This window comes from Pogona vitticeps, chromosome 2 (genome assembly GCF_051106095.1).
Source record: "Pogona vitticeps strain Pit_001003342236 chromosome 2, PviZW2.1, whole genome shotgun sequence".
Lineage (NCBI taxonomy): Eukaryota > Metazoa > Chordata > Lepidosauria > Squamata > Agamidae > Pogona > Pogona vitticeps.
Window position 1 is genome coordinate 79341586 of NC_135784.1, and position 17767 is coordinate 79359352.

The 17767-nt window shown below is 41.8% G+C and overlaps 1 protein-coding gene across 5 annotated transcripts in view; it reads right to left on the reverse strand.

Annotated features, from left to right (window-relative positions):
- Positions 1-17767, reverse strand: part of TEX264 (testis expressed 264, ER-phagy receptor) — a 212073-nt gene that overhangs the window by 166343 nt on the left and 27963 nt on the right. For 4 of the 5 annotated variants that reach the window (XM_072989802.2, XM_072989804.2, XM_072989805.2 and 1 more), the window contains exons 3-4: positions 12215-12289; positions 10141-10429 (exon numbers count right to left, since the gene is read on the reverse strand). In XM_072989802.2, coding sequence (XP_072845903.2) covers positions 10141-10398 — 258 coding nt within the window. In that variant the 5' untranslated portion in view covers positions 10399-10429; positions 12215-12289. Of the gene's footprint in view, positions 1-10140; positions 10430-12214; positions 12290-16941; positions 17089-17767 lie in introns of those variants that run through there. The other variant, XM_072989806.2, reaches the window with a different exon arrangement.

Genomic DNA, 17767 nt, shown 5'->3' on the forward strand with positions numbered 1-17767 from the left:
AAATAGAAACAGCCCAGCACAGCTGCTCTTCATACCATGGGGCTATAAACCGTCACATGAAACAAGTATCCCAGTGGTGATGGATTCTCCTGCCCATGAGGGGACATGAGCATACACATGATGATATGGAACCTGAGGGGCATATCTACATTGTAAATAATCATTGCAACTGTCTTTTGTGGAAGATGCTAAGAATGCTTTATTAGAAATTCATAATCAACCTTAAGACACTACAGATGCTTGGAAAGACACAGGAGGTGGCTACATTTCATCACACATTCTGTCTCCCTGCTGGGACGGCCTGATTTAACCTAATTACTAGCAACGACACAACATGCAGGTAACTGCAAACCAGCCTGACTCTTTACCATTTCTACCCACATCTTTTTGAATCACTGGGAGGCGCTACCTTTTTAAAAAACATTAATAGGCTCACTCTGTTTTAGTTCAGTTTCCAAGATGTGTGATTAAACCCAAGCAAAGCTGGTGAGTATCCCAACACCTCTGCAGCATCCCAACGACCAATACGGGGGGTGGGGGGAGGAGAAGTTCTGGCGGGTGATTTCTTTTTATGTAGAATTCAGCGCTATATCACTTGGATAGGAGCAAAACAGACAGCCTGACATGGAGGTTCTCCACTTTTTTTTTGCCAATTCCAATATATCATCAGTAAACTGACAGGTGTGATTTTGCCCCAGACATCTCTAAGAGTATTCAAATGGTTGCAAAGCTCTGTGGAAGTAGCATACTCAGGATGGAGAACACCCAGGGATGTGCAAGTTGCCTGCTAAAGGAATCATTTTCAGTGTCCATGTATACCTCCAAAATCAGTGCAACAATATTCCTTAATTTCCCTTCCACCACCAGACTGACACCATCATCCCCTATATTCTTTATAGTTAGACAGATTTATAGGAATAGCTTGCCATTGCTCTATGCAACATGATACCATGACCTAATAGCAAGGCTGTACTTTAATTTCTCTGACCAGTCAGAATGAAGGAGAGGCCTTTTGCAAGAAAACCCACCAGTGACAATGCTGAAGTTTGCTTGCTGCTGAGCCACCTCCTCCTGCGGGCTGGAGCAAGGCAGAGCTGGGGTCTTGCTATGAACTTACTGGGCAATCAGTTTACTTTTCCAGAGGTGGTGAGGAAAAGGGACAAGCAATAAAGAGATACCTTGAAATAGCCTGATTCCATGGGCTATAATTTATGGGGAGTGTCTGTTGTAAAGCTATTCTTAAGTCAGTTAAATGCTATGGAACTGTACTGTAGTCTTTAAGTACAGCTACTATCATTAAAGAGAAGAGGAAAAAAACAAAATTATGTGAGACTGCATTTACCTACACTTGGCTCTAGCTCTGCTTATCATATTTTCTATGACCAAGATGCATTTTCAAGAACCCCAGAATGGAAAGGAACAAAAGGTCCAGCTCCCCCAGATTAGCCAAAGGAGTTAAAGAATGCCCCAAACAAATCATGACAACTGGACCAACATTCCTCAGGAATGATCAGTGAAGAGTGTACTAAAAAAAACAGGCAAAACAAAAGAGAAAAAAACACAAAAATAAAATTGCTATTGTAGCTATGTCCTCTCTGAAACAAGGAAAAGGTTCTTTAAAAAATTAAGACTACCATCAATTCTACGAACACTTACTTCGGGAAAATCCCCACCAAACACAAGAGAAGGAAGCCTGTTTGTCAGTGCATTAATAGTCATCTATGACACACACAATGACAAAACTAGACAGCATCTTAAAAAGCAGAGACATCACCTTGCCGACAAAGGTCCTCATAGTCAAAGCTATGGCTTTTCCAGTAGCAATGTATGGAAGTGAGAGCTGGACCATAAAGAAAGCTGAATGGTAAAGAATTGATGCTTTTGAATTGTGGTGCTGGAGGAGACTCTTGAGCGTCCCCTGGACTGCAAGGAGAACAAACCTATCCATTCTGAAGGAAATGAACCCTGAGTGCTCATTGGAAGGACGGATCCTGAAGCTGAGGCTCCAATACTTTGGCCATCTCATGAGAAGAGAAGACTCCCTGGAAAAGACCCTGATGCTGGGAAAGTGTGAAGGCAAGAGGAGAAGGGGACAACATAGGATGAGATGGTTGGACAGTGTCATCGAAGCTACCATCATGAATTTGACCCAGCTCCGAGAGGCAGTGGAAGACAGGAGGGCCTGGCATGCTCTGGTCCATGGGGTCACGAAGAGTCAGACACGACTTAACGACAAAACAACAACAAATGACACACACACACACCATCTCTCTCGCTTCTTCCAAATCTGTCAAAATGCTGCAGCAGATTGATTCTCTTCAGGGAGAAGCCCCAGGTTCAATGCTGCCCCACTACTGATATATAACATATTGATTCACAGTTAATTCCCAAATCCCCAACACTGTCAAATCCTTATAACACTATGAAAAAGATTCATGACAGTTAGTATTATCTGTTGCAAACTCCTAGGTGTAACAGTTAGGCCCCCTTCCCATGTGCAGAAAATGATGTAACCAAGCAAACTGGACCCAATGCATGCCCAAAATCTCACACACCTTCTTGTAGTAGATGTTTTGCAATAAGCAATCTACAACATTTGCAAATGCAACATTTATGGCCTAGAATCACCCAAAACAAGCAACAACGTTTGATGAAGGCTTGGAAATGATCCACAATTGGGGATTTGTAGCTAACACAACTATTAGACAACAAAGCAGCCATGTGGTCTGCAAGTAAATGTGGATTGCTAGGGGTACTTTTACTAAGCAATAGGCAAAGGTAGTCTACAGCTTGCTCCTAAGGTAGTTGTGCTATATTGAAGGACGGGTTCAAAAGACCTTATAGTCAGCTTTTCATTCCCTTAACTGAACCATTTCACTTCACATATTAATGGTATGCATTTGCAGTGTTTCATTTATTATTTTGACATTCTGCTGAAATATTAGTCTTTATGGTAGTTACAACGTAACTGCTCCAGCTGGTTCTCTTTAATCATTATTCACCAGTATCCTACATGTAGGCCTTGCGTTAACTTGTGGCAGATAACCGCAGCTAACTGACAAGGTGTCAAGGCATATCTCCATCACATGCCCAGTCAGTGTGCCCAACTGCTGAACCAAGAATGTGCCACAGCCTTGTGCCAGTTAGCCACAATTTGCTGTGGCAAGTTACATAAACTTTACATTAACATCAATAGGATTCTGGACATTTTCATTATTTAACTGTATGTATGATTACAATACTTATTTTAATCATATAAAATAGAATATGACAGAATTATTTATGCTATTGTTAGGTAGATTTGTAGCTGGTTGATGGCCCAAACACCCCTTACCAGCCTTGCAGGTAGGTAAATTCCTCATCATCCTAGAAAGAAGTGGCAAGTGGAGTTCCACAGGATTCTATTCTGGCCCCAGTGTTTTTAACATATTCTGGTGAATGAGTAGAGGAGATACTTATTCAAATTACAATGACACCAAACTGAGAGGTGTACTGGTGCTGCTAGTCACCAAAAAGAGAAATGGTGTTTACCTTTCAGCCAATGTTCACCCGGCAAGAGGAGGAAACTACTTGCTTATCTAGGTGGGGAAAGCAACATGTGGCCCTCCAGATGTGGTTAGACTACAACTCCCATCAGGATAGTCAGTAGAAGGGGATAATAGGAGCTGTCATCCAACATTACCTGGAAGGCCACAATTTGCTCACTCCTCCTAGATAAAAGCAAATAAATGACTAATAAGTATAACTTTTCCCAAAGATTTTGCATGTATCTGAATATTTAGTTATACCCTGAAAAGCATACAATATGTGAATCTAATACATAGTCTACACTATTTTTAATTATACTGTATTATTACTCAACTTTTTTTCTTTTTCTTTTTAGTTTTCTGCAGTCTCAAACCTATACCCACTGTGCTCTAACTACAGAAAGCTCTTACAATGAAAAACACTGACACAGTGTTCTTTGTATTATGCTGTATACTACAGCTGCATTAGCAGCTCTGGTCATTATGAGCATAGCAGTATGCCCCAACTCCTGTCTGCAAACTCATGTCCCTCATGTTCTGCTTAAACACGAGTCAGAACACCATTTTAAAATACAGTAGTGTACTATTATCCAGCTGCGGAGTTTTTCAAAGGTGCAGATGCCGCTGAGGCCTGTATGTTCATCTACAGAAACTCTGAATCTGCCAACTGGCCACTTGGGACTATACCTCCAAGGGGATATGCAGCAGCTTGTGGGTGAAGCCCCTGAGGTAGCTTGAAAGCTGTATGTCAGAAATGATTGAAAGCGGGCCAAAATGAAAAGGGCTGAAAGTAAAACCAGCTAGTTTGCTGGAGGAGTGAGTGGATGGTTATACAGAGGGGCAGCAGATGCAGGCGTATCGGACTGGACCACCCACTTTTTTGCTGTTGCCACAAGGGTCAAGTGTGCAAACGCAAGAGTGTAGTGAAATCTGCACTGCTAAGGTCTTCTACATTTACGATCGCTCTGTTCTGGTTCATTTTCAGCACATATGATCACTGGAAACAAACCAAAAACAAGATTCCTTTTCAATTGCCAAAACTGTTAGAAGGAGAGCCACTTCAGGATATTGGCAAATTAAACACTTCCTTGGCTCTGTGGAAAGTCCAGGGAAGTGGAAAAAAAAACCAAATGTATTAAGGCAGCACATATGCACTGCATCACTTGAAAAAAGAAAGGAAGGAAGTCAAATAGAAATCTTCCTCCTAGTAGCAGGGGACTTTTGTTAACTTTTCTGTTCATGAGCCAATTGAGAAAAGCAAAGAAAAATTCCCCTCATTACCCCTCCTGTTTCCTCCTACCTCTAGGAGGAAGTTCTCAATTTGGCTCTTTATTTTTAAGTGATGCAGTGCATATGCACTGCCCAAATACACTTTTTAAAAAATCAAGTCCTTGACCCCTCCATGTAGCTTAAGAAATATTTGCCAATACGTATTCTGAAGTGGCTCCCTTTTTAAGCCATTTTACCATGTTGGCAATTTGATGGCAGGACAAATAGAGTTGCTTGAGATCCATATGCCATTTGGATGTGAAGATCACACCAAATGGCATACTGGACTTCCCAACAACCCTATTTAGCCCACTCCACTCCACCCCACCCCAAAATAGGAGTGTGGCCAAGATTTAACAACAGCCTAATGTTGACCTCAAGCAACCTGGAAACCAAACTGGAAATATCTTTCAAGCTGAATGTGCAGACATATCACTTGGCCTGACAATGAACAAAGTTTGACAAAGGACCCTCCAACACAGTAAGATAACAAAGAGATTCTAGGCAGATAACCCTGTTATTTGGCCACGACTGTGACCAGAACTACAGAATGAGTAGACTCTCACTGCAAATGATTAAGGGACCTTCCCACAGATCATGCCCATAGGTTTCCCTGCATCAGTAAAGTACTTTCTGGCAGGGTGGTTAAAAATCAATGATTTTTTTAAAAAAATCAAATTGATTTAAATCATGATTTATTTAAGCAACACTTTAATTTAGTTTTTTAAATTTTAATGAACAAAAAATCCAATTAAAAAATTACATTGTGGTTTAAATCAATTTGATCTAAATCAAATCCAACCTGCTTTCTGGAGAGTATTTGAGCTCTGGAAAAAAAAACCGGTGCTGGCTGGTGGGCAGCAACACAGAATGTAAATATAGAGATGAGCAACAAAGGGATCAGTTTGTGTCACTACACTTGCTAAACAGGCTTTAGTGAGAGTGAGGATTACTGCACACAGGGACTGGAAAATTGGGGGAGATGAACAATGCACCACAGGCGAAAGTAACTAGGGTTGTCTTGGCTATTGGGTGCCTTCCAAATATTTGGAAACTCATCCTAGTAAATGTCAACCAAACATTAGGTCAAGATAAAAAGCATAACAACATTTTGCTTCCTGATTCTCTAACATATAAAGAATAACTCTATTCCAAAAAGCTGGAGAAGAAGATATAGCATCTCTCTATAAACCCTTTGTATTTATAACACAAACAACAGGGTTAGTATGGAAGAGCACTGCAGCAAAGACCATCAGTCCCTGTCTATTTTCTCTGTACCAATTCTTTTCTTTCTTTCTTTCTTTTTTCTCCAAACTTGTTTCACTTTCTAGCTCTGTTCAGGGAATTAAAAATCTCCAGAGCCGAGATCACACTGCAAAATATGCCCTGACATCCTTGAGACTGCCTTAACATCTTTGTTACAGCAAAGTCTCCTTCAAACACCATTATGGTTACTACAAAAAAAAATTCATTACTGGTGGCTTTGAAAAGTCTATTTCTCTTTATTCTTCTTTTTCTTCTTCTGATGAAGCCAAAGTAGGGGAATTAATGTATAAATAAATTCACAGTGCAATCCAATAGAAGTCTAATCAAAAGTTAAGTCCCCCACTGAGTATCCATTGTGCATATAGGACTGCTGCCTTACTTAATGAGCAAATTAAACCAGGCATTCAGCCTTGACGAATTCTGTTCTGTCTATATTTCAGTTTAGACTCAGGAGATACTATTCGTAAACATCCCGCTGTACAGGATCACTGCATACATCAAAGAGCTGACACCAAATCTTCCTCAACTTTGTAAGGCGTATAAATAAAAAATCCTGAAACATTTTACATCTGCAAGTATTGGAAAACGGATGGAGGAAGAGGGAACCATTAGTCAAGCAGTAAGTATATCATATGTGAAATTATATCAGAGAGAATATAATATTCAGATTCAAAATGGCTAAGCCTGGGTCACCTCATCACTTACTGGCCTACCTGTCTATCCAGTTGCCCCATCCCCTTTGCTCTATGCACTATACAAAGTCACTGATCTACATGTTTCTGCAGCACTGTGAATATCAGAACATGATGGAGCTGTGCTAGTGTAAGTTAACTCTTTGTGCCACAAACATACATATATTCTAGTACTGATTGACAATATTGATTTTGATTTTATGAACATTGGTAACACAAAGAATCTTATAAAAGTTTGATTTAGAATGACATCACCTATTCACATTTTTCCCAGTAAAGCGCAACATCTAATCTATAATCAAAAGTCATCTAGGGGAGGGGTGCAAAGGTGTATACAATGGTGCCCCGCTTGATGATTACCCTGGTAAATGACAAAATCGTTTCACGATGAGGTTTTTGCAATCGCTGTTGCGACAGCAAAATGATGTTTCAATAGGGAAAATCCGTTGAAACCTTCACGACGATCGTTTCCCTGCTTCAGGAACCGATTTTTCACTTCCCGACAATCAAAAACAGCTGATCATCGGGTTTTCAAAATAGGAAAAAATCAGTTTGCAATGATCGGTACTGATTTTCCAACAGCTGATCAGCGGTTCCAAAATGGCTTCCAGGTAAAAAAAATGGCCGCCCGCTGTGTTTTCGTCCGGATTCCTCGCTTACCGGGCAGCGAAAATGGCCGCCGTATGGAGGATTTTCGCTTAAAGGTGAGTTTTAAGCCCATAGGAACGCATTGAAGGAGTTTCAATGCATTCCTATGGGCTTTTTAAAACCGCATAGCGATGAAATCGCTTTGCAGCGATTTTTGGTGCACGGATTATTGTCGCTATGCGGGGCACCACTGTATATTCAGGATCAGGTTTACAATTCAGACATCTGCTATGACCATGGTATTAAATCACAGTGAAGTGCTGCTCCTACTTGAATAAAGCATTGTCATTTCTTAGTACCTATGAACTAAAGTGTTCCAGATATGTTCTGTTCTGGAAGTGATGTAGTGATTTCTTCAACCTATATTCCAATTCTCAGCCCCCCGAGTCCTTAAAATAATGTCTGTACCTATCAAGCAACTTGACTGTACTTAAATATCCCATTAAAATCAGTAGCGGTAAGTCAGCAGGCATTTATCTTTGAGTTTAAAAGTCTCACATGCCATGTAAAGGTGCAGCAGACACATAAAGCATTCGCTCCTAAAAGACATGATATATGGGTTGATTTTACCAAACCTGCTGCAAGACAACAATATCTATGCAGCCTTAGGTAAGAAGCCAAAACCTATCATTCTAAAGTCCGACTTCTTGTATGCGGGTTTTTGCCCCTAACTTTCATTATTAATGAACAAGTAATGATTATGAAATAATGATCAAATTAGATTATCCTTTCCAAGGCTGAGTCTATTCCTGAATCCAATGAGATGCCTAGTACTCGTTCTGCCAATCTCTGAGGTTAACATTATGTTTACACAAAAGCTGATCATCTGATGGCATGACCTCTCCAGGCTGTCTTTCCTCAAAACTAAAAGACTCATTAAAAAAAGGACAGCAGCTGTCTCAATAGTCTCTCAAGGCAACTGATTGTCACTTCTCATCACAAGATTTCTGTCGTGACTGTCTCCATGGCAAAGAGGTCATCTTGATCCAAACCACAGCAGAGTTTGGAAAACAGTTTGTTTTTGGGAGGGGGGAATTACAAATCATGAAATCCCGCAACTAGCATGAACAATGGCCATGCAGACAGCGCAATTCTTAAAAACATGTTGTTGTTTAGTTGTTAACTTGTGTCCGACTCTTCATGACCCCATGGACCAGAGCACGCCAGGCCCTCCTGTCTTCCACTGCCTCCTGGAGTTGGGTCAAAGTCACGTTGGTAGCTTCGGTGACACTGTCCAACCATCTTGTCCCCTGTTGTCCCCTTCTCCTCTTGCCTTCACACTTTCCCAACATCAGGGTCTTTTCCAGGGAGTCTTCTCTTCTCATGAGATGGCCAAAGTATTGGAGCCTCAGCTTCAGGAAAAACATAGGTTTTCTAAACTCCAGGACATAGACTCATCTTTTCCTTCACCTGATTGCCAAGTGGTGCCCAACCTGCATGAAAGCAACAGCCTTCCCTATTACTTGTGACCAACAGTTGCTATTGAAAGATACCCCAATTTGGACTGTGTCAGAGACATTCAATTCCTTAGTCACAAACACCTAATCTTTGACCATGGCAAAAAGCAAAAGACCCATGCAACTTGCACAGATTCGCTTAACAAGCAGAATTGATAGCTACAATGTCCAGATTACAAAAATTAAACCACCCAAATGAGACTGGCAATGGCACAACAAGGAAAGAAAACAGCTGAAAGATGAAAGACATCAGGACAATAGAAAGAATGTGGTTGTGGAAGCCTGGAAAGGAAGACAGACACGACAGGTGTGTGAGTTCTGTTCTGTACTCCATGTAATGCCTGGCAAATTTCATACAGTGGTGCCTCGCTTAATGACGACAATCCGTTCCAGGAAAATCGCTGTTAAGTCAAAACATCGTAAAACAAAATTAAAAACCCCACTGAAACGCATTGAAACCCGTTCAATGCGTTCCAATGGGGTAAAAACTCACCGTCCAGCGAAGATCCTTCATACGGCAGCCATTTTCGCTGCCTATGTAGCGAGGAATCCATCCATAAGCACAGCAGGGAGCCATTTTAAGCACCCAGTGGCCATTCTGAAAACCCAACAATCAGCTGTTTTTGATCATCGTAAAGCGAAAATCGGTTCCCAAAGCAGGGAACCGATCATCGCTAAGCGAAATCCCCCATTTAGACCATTGTTTTGTGATTGCAATTGCGATTGCAAAAAGATCGTCGTAAAGCGGATTCATCATAATACGGGGCAAACGTTAAGCGGGGCACCACTGTACTTGCACCTGCAATTTTCTGAGGGCAGCGTCTTGTTTTCTAGGAAGTTAAATTCTGTGAAAGCTTAACAGTTCTGCAACATGTGACAAAACGAATGCCTCAGGATCCAAGCAGCTCCATACAGCCAGCTTGGAAGCCTCAGGATGCACATTTCAATATGTAGCAGAGCACTCGCCTGGTGCATCAGTTACACTATCAGAGTAGGACTCAAGAGACAAAAGTCCAAACCTCAATCAGCCATGAAGTTCGCCAGGTAAATAATTTTCTCTAGAATGACTCATCTGCCTTACAGAAGATAAAACAAAGACACAGAATCACATCCACTACCATGAGCTTTTTGCAGGAAATGTGGGATATCACGGTAGCAAGTAAACACATAACAAAATCTAACCACTCAAAAAGAGCCTCTGCTAGTCCATAAACCACGGTTATGTTCAGGGTGATGCACTGAGGGCTGGGCAACCAAGATGGAGCTCTCCGTGGAACTTACCGTATGAGGGTTGTCGTAGTAGACAGCAATGGAGTACAGCTTTGGAGAGATGCTGCAGCTCTCCATGAACAGCCTTCCAGAATCCCCATAAGGCCCCACCTGGAATTTATATGCCACAGTGATGTTGCTGATGGGGGGCAAGCCAGCACTCACAACCACTTCAGAGAAAAGTCCCGAATAAACAGCAAAGCCAAAGAGTGTCAGTAACAGAAGCACAACCAGTGCTGTAAACAATCCAATGAGCAGCCAGTCTGACATGGTTCCTGGTGTCTCAAATTGCAGGTGGCAACTAATGATAAAAAAAATAAAGCAAGAAAAATATTAGACAACAGTAACACAACATACTTTCTTCTGAAGTGACATGCAGGTTTAGGTTAGATCCTCACACCTGGCAAGTCTTTCACAAAAGCCTTTTAATGAACTCACTTAATTTTTTTAAAACCAAATTCAGACATGGACCTTTAACAAATGAACTTCCTGTGAGAGAAAAATATCCCTTTCAGTCACTGTTTGCTCAGTTTGATGAAGAGTAAAAGCCAGCCTAGAGTCACTAACAAAGGCAAATGCAGCTCTAGAAAAACAATGTGCCCTTGAAAAATATCAGTTAATTTTGTAATAGCATTACAGTATCTTAGTGGGAAATTACATGCTGCCTGTAATTTATCTTTAATACAAGCAATCCTAAAATACAGTTCCTATACTCAAACTGCTAGGTTCCCAGTGAACTAAGCATTCATATTTTTAAAAGATATACTTCCTGTCCTCAAAAGAGTTTGAGCAGACATTCATAAATTCTATCATATCAGTGAAGTAGAAAATTAATTATAATTATTTGAAATGATCAAGATCTCCCTTGGCATATATATCCACTATCATGTAGTAGTTAATGTGGTTTACTGTACTCCAAACATCTACTAAGGTGTGTGCTGAATAACTAAGCAGATCTTTTAACCACATGAAACTCCAGTTCAGTAATGTCTAGCAAGGCTCATAGTGCTGGATGAGCCACCTGCTCCCATCTAAATGTTCTCAACAACTGAATGAATGAGATCGATTACTTCTAACTACATCTGCAGGCAGAGTAGGCTTGGGGTCTACATCTCAGCCTCCAAACAGTGGACTGAAATAATTATGTAGGACAAATGATGGGCACATGGGAAACATGCAAAAATACCCTGAAAAAGCCTGCAGCTAAGGTGTAGGATCTAAATCCATTTAAATAAATAAACAAATAAAATCATTTCTTGGCTGCTTTTCTCCTATAAAGAAGTCAAAGTGGCTCCCAACACACTACTCAATTAAAAACAATTAAATATAGAATGTTATAAAAATACTTAATAACATATAAAAACTTTTAAAAACATACTGAAAAATACTACACCTAAAATCACAGAAGAGTCCAGCTTAAATGCCCAATGTAATTTAAATGCCTGATTAAAACGAAATGTCTTTTAGCTGTCAAAAAGACAAGAGAGTGCATAGCCTCCTTGTCCACAGCCTGGGAGCAGAAACAGAGAGGGTCTTCTCTCTTACATTCCCATCAAACCTACCCGAGAGGTCAGTGAAACTGAGAGAAGGGCTTCCCGTGAAGATCATAGGAGCGGAGAAAGCTCATAAGGGTCCTTCAGATAGCCTAGGCCCAAGCTGTAGAGGACTTTATGGGACATGAGCAGCACTCTTAACTGGGCCAGGAAACAGAACAGTAGCCAGAGAAGCTATTGTAACAAGGGAGTTGCATGCTCTCTGTAACTAGCCCCATTCAGCAGCATGGCCATAGCGTTTTGTACCATCTGAAGTTTCTAAACCATCCTCAACGGCAGCTTTACATAGAGCATATTACCAAGCGGGATGTAATTCAGACATGTGTCATCATAGCCAAATCAGACATCTCAAGGAATAGGTGCAGCTGGTGCACTAGTTTTAACTGTGCAAATGCAATCTGGGCCATTGCTGAGCATTAAGCCTCATAGATAAATCTAGGAGTACACCCAAACTGCAAGCCCGAGTATAAATAAATAAATAATTAAGAGTCCAAGTGGTATACTAATTCCTTTAAAACACATTTCCTACTTACCTGAAAGAACAGCAGAACAACTGTCTAGCAGTAGTTCATGGTCTCTTCCAAAGAACTCTGATCCAGGATTTCCTTCTATGAAACAGGAGAAATTAAGGTCTTATTGACATGTCCTATTTTTCTAAGTCCAAGTTCACTGTAACTGATCTGCACTGCCATCCCAGCATATCTATCTATCTATCTATCTATCTATCTATCTATCTATCTATCTATCTATCTATCTATCTATCTATCTATCTATCTATCTATCTATCTATCTATCTATCTATCTATCTGTCTGTCTGTCTGTCTGTCTGTCTGTCTGTCTGTGTATTTTGATTTATACCCCACCCATCTGTCCTATAAGACCACTCTAGGTGGCTTCCAATATAATGAAAACAATAAAATAATACAGAAATTACATAGATCATACTGACACCCGTGCGAGTCAGGAGGTGAGGCTGAGGAGCCTGACGCCGAGAGAGGCCCGGAAGGAGAAGACACGAAACCGGGCCTTCTCGGCAGTGGCTCCTCACCTCTGGAATAACCTCCCTCCGGTGATTTGCGCGGCCCCTACGCTGGGTACCTTTAAAACCCAATTAAAAACTTGGCACTACACCCAGGGCTTCCCTCCAGCTAATTCCTGACTTTTCTTTTAACCCTTTTCTATTTTATTTATTATAACTGTTATTGAATGATTATGTACATTTTGCGTTTTATTGTTTTATTTTGTGTTGGAAGCTGCCTAGAGTGGGCTGGTGGCCCAGATAGGCGGGATACAAATCAAATCAAATCAAATCAAATCAAATCAAATCAAATAATCAATCAATCAATCAATCAATCAATCAATCAATCAATCAATCAATGACAAATACAATACAAAGATAGAGTAGAAAATAAGTAAAGGGAGAATAAACAGAAAATCAAGTATTAGCTGGAGGGAAGGCCTGAATGTACGACCATGTTTTTAATTGAGTTTTAAAAGTGCCCAGAGTGGGGGCCGCGCAAATCTCAGGAGGGAGATTATTTATTTATACTTTGACATTTGTACATCATGCCATAACTGAGCTCTCTGGGAAGCTTACAGTAAACAAACATAAAAGCGATATAAATACAAAACACAACATAAAACTATTTTACGGGCTGGAGTGATTCACCAGCAAGACAGAAGGCTTGCTTTGAGGGAAATCATTCCCATTAAAACAACCCCTTCCTTTGCAATCAGCTCCTGTCTTTGCAGCCACCTGATTGTACCCTTGCTTATAAAGACCCCTTGGTGCCCTTTCGGAAATGTAGAAGGAATGTTGTCATGTTGGTACACACAGCACCTGGGCAACCCAATACTCATATTTTAATGTTTTATTTTGCTTTTAATTTGCTACCAGAAGGCAACAGGGTGCCTTTTTAGTTTTTAAAAAATTCTTAAGAAAAGTATTTGGTGGCAGTGGGGCACAGGACTAAGTATGTCCCTCCCAGGTCCACAGGCTGGTATGTGCAGTCCCTGCAATTCTGGACAATGCCCACCTCTCTTTAAAAGAAGTGCATGCCCTTTTAGAAAAGTCTTAATGTAAGTGACACTGTGTTCAGATTTCTGAGTAGTTCACAAAGCCCTTCTTTCCTTGTCAATTTCACTTGATGAACTTGATGGGGGGGGGAATCAGTAGGTGGCTATTTAACCCTTTTCTTGCCCACTAATTCTCTCCCACATATCACTTACAGTGATAATTTTTAAACACTTTGGTCCCATCTAAGGCTTCCTTGGGGTTATCATACTGGTTCCTCCTTTCTAGACATCAAACAGCCCCAGATTTGCTTGGCTTCATCAGAGTTCCCGTCTCGCACTCTCCAACCCTAAACTATTCATAGCCATTTTGGCCCCATGAATTTACCCAGAACTAGAGAACTGTAGTGTAATTCAGGTTATTCAAGCTATTCAAACAAAATTAGAATAAAGACAAAATGCCAGTTATTTAAGCTGAATTTTAAATACCACCATACCATCATACCTTTGTCATGCCAAAAATCAATGATAAAAAAAATTAAATCACAATTTATTTTTAATGATTTTTTAATTTAAATTGTAAAAAAAAAACACCCATTTTTAAAAATTTAAATCATGATTTAAATCAAATCCTCTCTCTGTCAAACTACTAATAAGTTTAACAACCCTGAGAACAACTCCTGTTGTTCTCAGTTTAGGTTCATGGCAAAAGATTACAATCCTTCATATTTTTATTCTGAAACCTGGAATACGAGGGGGGGGGTGAAGGGACCAGGAGCACTGCAAATATTTTCCCCAGACACAGACATGATTCACACAAACAGGAAAGAAGAATTTTGTTCTAAAGCACTGCAACAAAGTTCCTAGAACTTGTTTTGCCTGCTTATCAGCCTTCAACCTACAAGGAGGGAGTAGGGTGTCAATTTTGTTGCTGTCCTTGACTACTGAAAGTAAATTCTACTTCAAAGCACATCCATCCCTCTTTCTTCAGAAAGCTGTAGCTTCCTTCATCTGATCCTGTTTGTTTGGGCTGTATTTTACTTCCTGGTTCATGTGTACCAGCTTGATGAGAGCACAGTCCTTGTGCATAGCTCATGAAGCCAGTGTGCAATTTTGCTAACCTTCCTTAAAGAACCAGGGGTGCTTTTACCAAAACCTTTGAAGCACATTTTCTTTCAAAGAAACTCTGTCCTCATAGTGCTACAGAGGAGAGGTGACCAAAAGACCGACTATTTGTCAGAGAGTCTGGAAGAGGGGCCTTTTGTTCCTTTTATACGGATTTGGTTCCACTCACAAGAACCATAATCCCCTGTTAGTGATACAACTCTGGTGCTAATTGTCATGATACAAACAGACTGCTACATCTGCGGGTAAAAACTAAACAAAAGTAGAACAGACCCTTGAGACTAAGTCGCTGGTGTGATCAAAACAGCAGTACTGTTTAAAAACCAAATAATTAGTACTCGCTTACCCGGTTTTCCTAGCCAGCACAAACAGGGATTTTCCATTCAAATGACACCTGTGACAGCCAGTGCTGACTATAGACTCCCAAAGCTGTGAACTACTAACAACAGGAACACTGGAAGGGGGTTACTGAAATTATGTTAAATCAGCTGCTTTCTCTCTGCACCTCCCTGAGTTTCAAGCACACTGAAAATATTGCAGCGTTTTACTAGTCTCTTAAGATTGCATTTCTTTATAGAAGTGAATGAAAATATGTCTTTTGAGATAAAATTAATATTTTGAGTGCACATGCCTCCAGAGGAAAAACCTCCAGAACAAGATGCAACAAACTCAAAATCCACAAATCATTAAAAATAAATACACTGAGGAAATGCTCAGTTTTAGTGATGATGCAGAGGAAATCCAAATAGCTGGGGCTGGTAACACTGGCACACTGAGACTGCAGTACTGCTCACACTTACCTTGATACAGGCCCTGAGCTATAGCATGGGACCTACTTCAGTGTAAATATACTTAGGATTGCCCTGCATGGCTGCAATGTACAATGTGACATGTACGTCTTTTAACTTGCAAAAGTTGAACTAAAGAGATGCATGAATGAAAGCTGAAGATTAATATAGTAGTGAGTAACTGGGGATATTAATTTAACTGCTGTGTGACAAGCATAACATCAGTAGCAAAACCTTTAGCTAGTACAGTATAAAGATTTGGCGACAGTTTAAAAATATTTTTCTTCTCACATAGCTAGCTGCTGAAAGCAGAGTAGTGTACTGTAAACTGTCACTGTTACAGGCACTGTAGTGGCATATGGCACAAATGTGTCCTTAAATAAAGAAATGGGATTCACTCAGTTCATTGGGAAATGCAAAAATGGAAAACCCATGCAAAAAAATCTAATATTCTTTGAGCTGAATTTAAAAAAAAAACATTGGAATCAGCTTAGAGCAAGACATATTACTATTGGAGCTGGTCTCAATAAAAATATATGAGTCCTTCCCTCTGTAGTAGTTTTAAAAAGTAGGATTTCCATGTATTCTCTTACTGGGAGGGAGCCAATGAAGAACTCTTTCCAGTTACCACTCTGACCCATCATATCTTGATGGTTACCCTGAGTTGTTGCTTATTCACATATATTTAACCACCCCTATTTTTTTTTTTTGCCTCTTCCTCATAATATAGTAATTTAAATATTTTATTTTTCTGTTCAGAAGCACAAGGGGGAGACCAGGAGTTAATCACGTTTCCAGTGGGAACCACACAACACCATCTCCTCCACGGAGATGAGCTCGGTACGACTCTCTTCTCCTTAGATCCTCCACGGTGCCACTTCCCCTCTTTTTCCCCATCCATCTGCCTCAGAAACCCACGAAGGGGCTGATCTCCCGCCACGAATCCACTGGATCAGGTCTTCCCCCCCCCCCAATCTCTTCCTCCGCAAAGATCCCTTCTTCCCCTTTCCCACCACCACCAGATCACCCTCACGATCTCCCGAGCAGGGTTGGCTTATAATGCTCCACCTTGGCCAACCCCACTCCTTCTGCCCAACAACGATCCACCGCCATTCAGCACTCCGCCCTAACAGAACCCAGATCCCTTCAGGATCACCTCAGATTTCTGGCCTTTCACACTTCTCCTGCAAGAGATCCCTCGCCACCCACCCACCCCCCACTCCGCTTCGCAGGATCCGGTGGATGAGATCCCCTCACTGCCTCCTCTATCCCCGGCTCTGGCGGGCGGCTCGCTCCATTGCCCGGGCAGTTCCCCCTTTCCGCCCCCAACTCACCCCCCTACAGCTGTGGGAGCGGAGCCGGCTCGGCACGGAAGGGGCAGCTCCCGGCTCAGCAGTCACGGGCTTGGAATCTACGCTCGGGGACGCGCCTCTCTGCTCTGCCGTTGCTACTGCGCGTCACCCTGCGCGGGAGCGCGCCACGGCGGGCTGAGCCCCCGCGGGATGGGGTGGAGCGCGACGTAGGGGGGGAAAGAGGAGGCCGCTTCAGTCAGGGCGTCGGTGGCGCGGAGGCTGTTCCCCACCAGCCGGCAGCGGGAGCCGCTTCTGTGAGGGCGGCTGGCCCGGGGAATGCTGGCCCGCGGTGCTCTTGCCCAGCCTCGTCGCAGGGCCCGCGGGACGGGGAAGAAGCGGCGGAGAGAGGCATTCGCCCTTCAGGCGTTGGTCAGCCTGACATGACGCTGAAGGGGCCGCTTCCGCCGCTTTGGCGAAGGCGGCCGCTTTTTAGTGCAGTAGCATAGACAGAACAGCCTGGGAGAAATAATGGGCCTCAGAAAGGTGGCCATACCGTGTCTTGTCTGTTTTATTTATATACCATCCTCCGTATACCTAGCAGAGCCCCTTCTTGTGTCACTGAGCGTCAGGAGGTAGGCAGGCAGATATTTAACAGGTAAAACCTTCTCCTGGTCTTTTGCCTCCTCATCTCTTCAGTCCCTGGCAAGCAAATTTTTCTTCAAGCTGAAATAAACCTAGTCGCTTGAGTTCTGTCACAGAATGGCCCTATCCATAGCTTTGGATCTGACCCGGTAGGGCTCAGTCCCTTCTTGAAAGCACTTAGTAGTTAGAAGACAAGGCATCCATCTTGGCAAAAACAACGACAATA